At 36.1% G+C, this 4,066-nt stretch overlaps 1 protein-coding gene across 3 annotated transcripts in view; it reads left to right on the forward strand.

Moving 5' to 3' along the window:
* Positions 1–2,134: 2,134 nt before the first annotated feature.
* Positions 2,135–4,066, forward strand: part of VhaPPA1-1 (Vacuolar H[+] ATPase PPA1 subunit 1) — an 84,755-nt gene continuing 82,823 nt past the window's right edge. The window contains exons 1-4 of one of the 3 annotated variants that reach the window (XM_011314594.1): positions 2,135–2,296; positions 2,521–2,586; positions 2,669–2,717; positions 2,796–2,879. In XM_011314594.1, coding sequence (XP_011312896.1) covers positions 2,526–2,586; positions 2,669–2,717; positions 2,796–2,879 — 194 coding nt within the window. In that variant the 5' untranslated portion in view covers positions 2,135–2,296; positions 2,521–2,525. The other 2 variants (XM_011314596.1, XM_011314595.1) reach the window with 2 other exon arrangements.

The raw sequence follows: 4,066 nt of genomic DNA on the forward strand, positions 1-4,066 counted from the left end.
CTAATACAAAAATCGATAACTAATGACAGATAAAATAGGTTTAAACTCTCTACTATATGACATATGCCACTCATGCGCACGCAATGAGTATGTGAGACATCAGGAAATTACGTTTTTTTTTAATGAAGAATCATCAACTCGTAAATTCTAAAACCTGAGTCATCATGACCACCAAAATATTCCTCATCACACCCATATTCGTAAAAAAAAAATGCTATGATTTTTTTTCATTTCCATACTTCACTAAGTTAATTATTTAATTGAAACTAATGACTCCTAAATTGTAATTATTGTCTTAAAAATTCCACCAAAATACCACCTAAATATTTATTAAGGAAAAAGTCGAAAAAACCAATAATAATATGAGTATGAAATCACTTCGTCCTAACTTAAGTCTACTACCCATGCGCAAGTCTCCTTTCTATATAGTGTACGCAAAAAAAAGTACGTTTTTAATTTTTATTAATAAAGCCGTAACTTCTAAATTAGGAAACCTTGATTATAATGACCACCAAATTATTCTCCATCGGTTGTAATTATTTTTGAATTACTCATCATAACTTCTGCTCATTATTATTGTAAAAAAAGAAAAATCTATTAAACCAAAACTAATGGCTACTAAATTCTAATTATGTTCTCCTAAATTCCACCAAATTAGCGCCTAAATATTTACGAAGAAAAAGGTATGAAAAGTTAATTAATAAATTACATTTCTTCCCAGTGCACAGCAGAGATTATAGGGGAGATTGCCAGCGCCTGTACAAAACCTTCAACAGGGTCAGAGACCGTACCTGTAAGTAAAGCAGGTCGAGAGCCCGTGAGTGTCGATAATTCTCAGAGCCCGTGCGTGTCGATAATGTTCAGAGCCCGTAAGTATGGATAAGACAGAGCGCGAGCCCCAGAGTGTAGATAATTCGGCACAACGTGAAACCGAGAGCAGAGATTATAGGGGAGATCGCTAACGCCAATGGCGAAGCTTCAACCGCGAAGTTTCCTAGCGGAACTGGCGGAACTAATTTTGCGGGTGTACCTGTGAATCAAACAGGTCGCGAGGGCAAGAGTGTCGGTAATTTTCGGAGGGCCAGGGTATAGATAAAGTAGAGCGCGAGCCCGAGAGTGTCGATAATTCGAAAAGACCAGCAAACGCGAGTGTCGATAATTCGAGGAAATCGTGACGAAAGATAACATCCCATATAGAGCGGAGTGGGGGTATGATGGAGAAACAATCGATGGACGGAATGAAAAAAATGAATTCACTTTTGTAAATTCGAAAAATTGTTCAACAAATTGGGGAAAAATTGTCTCGCCAATATATAGTCAAACGATTGGGAATCGCTTGAAACGTCGAGATTTATGGGTCCCTCGGAACTTTTTTTTATCAACGGCTCTATTTTTGTTAACAAATTCAAAAATGATTAAACAAATTCGGTAAAAATTGTCTCGCAAATGTATACTCAAACGATTGAGAATCATCTGAAACGTGGAGATTTATGGGTACCTCGGAACTTTTTTTTTCAACGGCTCTATTTTTGTTGACAAATTCGAAAATGATTAAACAAATGCGGGAAAAATTGTTTCGCATATGTATACTCAAACGATTGAGAACCGACTGAAATGTGGAGATTTATTAGTCCCTCGGAACTTTTTTTTCAACGATATCTTTTTCGTTCACAAATTCAAAACTGATTCAACAAATTCGGAAAAATAGAGCCGTTGAAAAAAAAAGCTTCCGAGGGACCAGTTAATTTCGGCGTTTCAGCTGATTCTCAATCGTTTGAGTATACATTTTCGAGACAATTTTTCATCAATTTTTTAAACAAATGGCGTATTTATGAACGTTAACTCGCTTTTTCATTCCGTCCATCGGTTGTGTCTACATCATAGCCCCACTCTCCGGTACATCGGATGTTTTCGTTCGTTTTCGGACGTCATCGTTATTTCGATAAGTGCCCTACCTTAGTGACACTCACGACCGCCTCAAATTATCGACACTCACGGGCTCTGAACATTATCGACACGCACTGGCTCTGAGATTTATCGACACTCACGGGCTCTCGACCTGTTTTACTTACAGGTACGCGCTCTCCATCTGCTTCACTTACAGGTACGAGCTCTGACCCTGTTGAAGGTTTTGTACAGGCGCTGGCAATCTCCCCAATATTCTCTGCCATAACCGCCGCTACGAGTTGTTTCGGTTGAAACCGTTGTCATTGGCGTTAGATATCTCACCATAATCTTTGCTACACCTAGCCTCATACATGCTCGCTTAACCTCCCGATTACATCGTCCAACGCCAGTAAGTGCAGTAACCATTTTTTCAATTCATCTGGGCTATTGTATCACATGACAGTGTCACGAGTGTGGGTGGTGACTTTTTATTCGTTACAAATTGACATTCAATCACCTATTTTCCATCTTTTCTGAATTCATTAGGGTTCTTTTAATAGTCACATTTGATTAGTTGAGACTGGCCCAGATTACGAAAAGGAATTATAATAATCTAGAATTGATTATTTCCAGTAAAGATGAGATACATACTCGGAGCTTCGTTTCTGGGTACTACCACTGCAACGATAACGATATTAAGTAATGATATGATATTGATTATATTTGATTAATTACATGGTGGGTTTTGATGAAAATGTGATACCTAATTTGTATGTTTTAGGTTTGTACCACGTATTTACGGGAAAGGGCGAAAAAGTTAGCATTGCTTGGTGAGAAAAGTATCATAAATTGATTTTTCATAGGCTTTTTTGAAAGAAGTTTTAACGATTTTTTTATGCTGTTTTCAGGTTTCTGGGTGAAACAAGTCCCTATATGTGGACTACCTTGGGGATTGGACTAGCTGTGTCACTTTCCGTTGTTGGAGCTGCTTTGTAAGTTAATATACATTTTTCAATTTCACCAAAGTCTTAAGGGAAGAATGTTATACTTATACGTAAATTATTAACCTACTCTCTGAACTTTTTGCAAGCTGTGATTTTTAACAAGGGTAATATACATTTAGAAACCAAGAATAAGGAAGGGTGTCTTTCATTACTTTTAGTATTTAAAAAAATGGTTCAAATGTGCTGGGTGTATGGGCTGGATTATTGGTAGTTTTATTTTCAATGTGAAGGTTTGCCTGCATCAAGCAGAAATGTATAAAATGAAATTTATGTGCATCAAAAAAAAAGTCAAAGGAGAAAATACTAAAAATACTAACAATATAGGTGTGACTTTTCAGCGCGTTAGCAACCTAGCAAGTAATTGACTCTCCTCAGTTTGATGTTCATCGAAAAATTTAATGTCAAACATTTTTTCTATAATTGTTATCTCTTTGCTACTTTGAACCAGATATTTCTTAAAGTCTCGATAACTGGCATAACTTTTTCAAGTATGACATATTGTACTAAATGGAAATCATGTACAATTACTTGATGAAAATTCAATGAAATAAAATTCATCAGACCCCTTTTTTAATATTTGTCAATGTCCTTCAACGTGATGAATAGACATTCACAAATTCACTTAAATCGATCAAATTCCCACCAAACAATGACAATTTGGAGAAAAAAACCGGAAAATTCAACGTTTGCCTGACACCCTCATAAATACCTTAATACTGACCGAAAGCGAATAGTTCGTAAATCCACGTGAAAGGCATTGGACGTCTTTTGATCCGAATAAGATATTATTATCAATGTAAACAGAAACCCTAGAGACCTCATCGTTTTTAAAGGAAAAAAAAAGAAAATTATACGTATTATTACTTACAACATTTGTCTCAATAGGTGGAATGAATAATTAGGGTGCTAATTTGAAGATCTCGCTCAGGTCTGCAAACTGACATATGGTATATCCCCACTGGCAGTGTTAAGTCTCAATAACTGACAAAAACTATATAATTTTTGTAGTATAAAATAACGTAAAACATAGAAATAACGTGCAACAATTCGATAGAAATTCAATTTCTTATACACTATTCATCGAGATACGCGGTAGCGTATTGGCCAAGTAAAAGTTTCGTCTCTATCCAACAAATAAGGCCGAGAGCTACAGTGTATCTATACACGACACAACT

This window comes from Fopius arisanus, unplaced genomic scaffold, assembly GCF_000806365.1.
Source record: "Fopius arisanus strain USDA-PBARC FA_bdor unplaced genomic scaffold, ASM80636v1 scaffold00176, whole genome shotgun sequence".
In the NCBI taxonomy this organism is placed as follows: Eukaryota; Metazoa; Arthropoda; class Insecta; order Hymenoptera; family Braconidae; genus Fopius; species Fopius arisanus.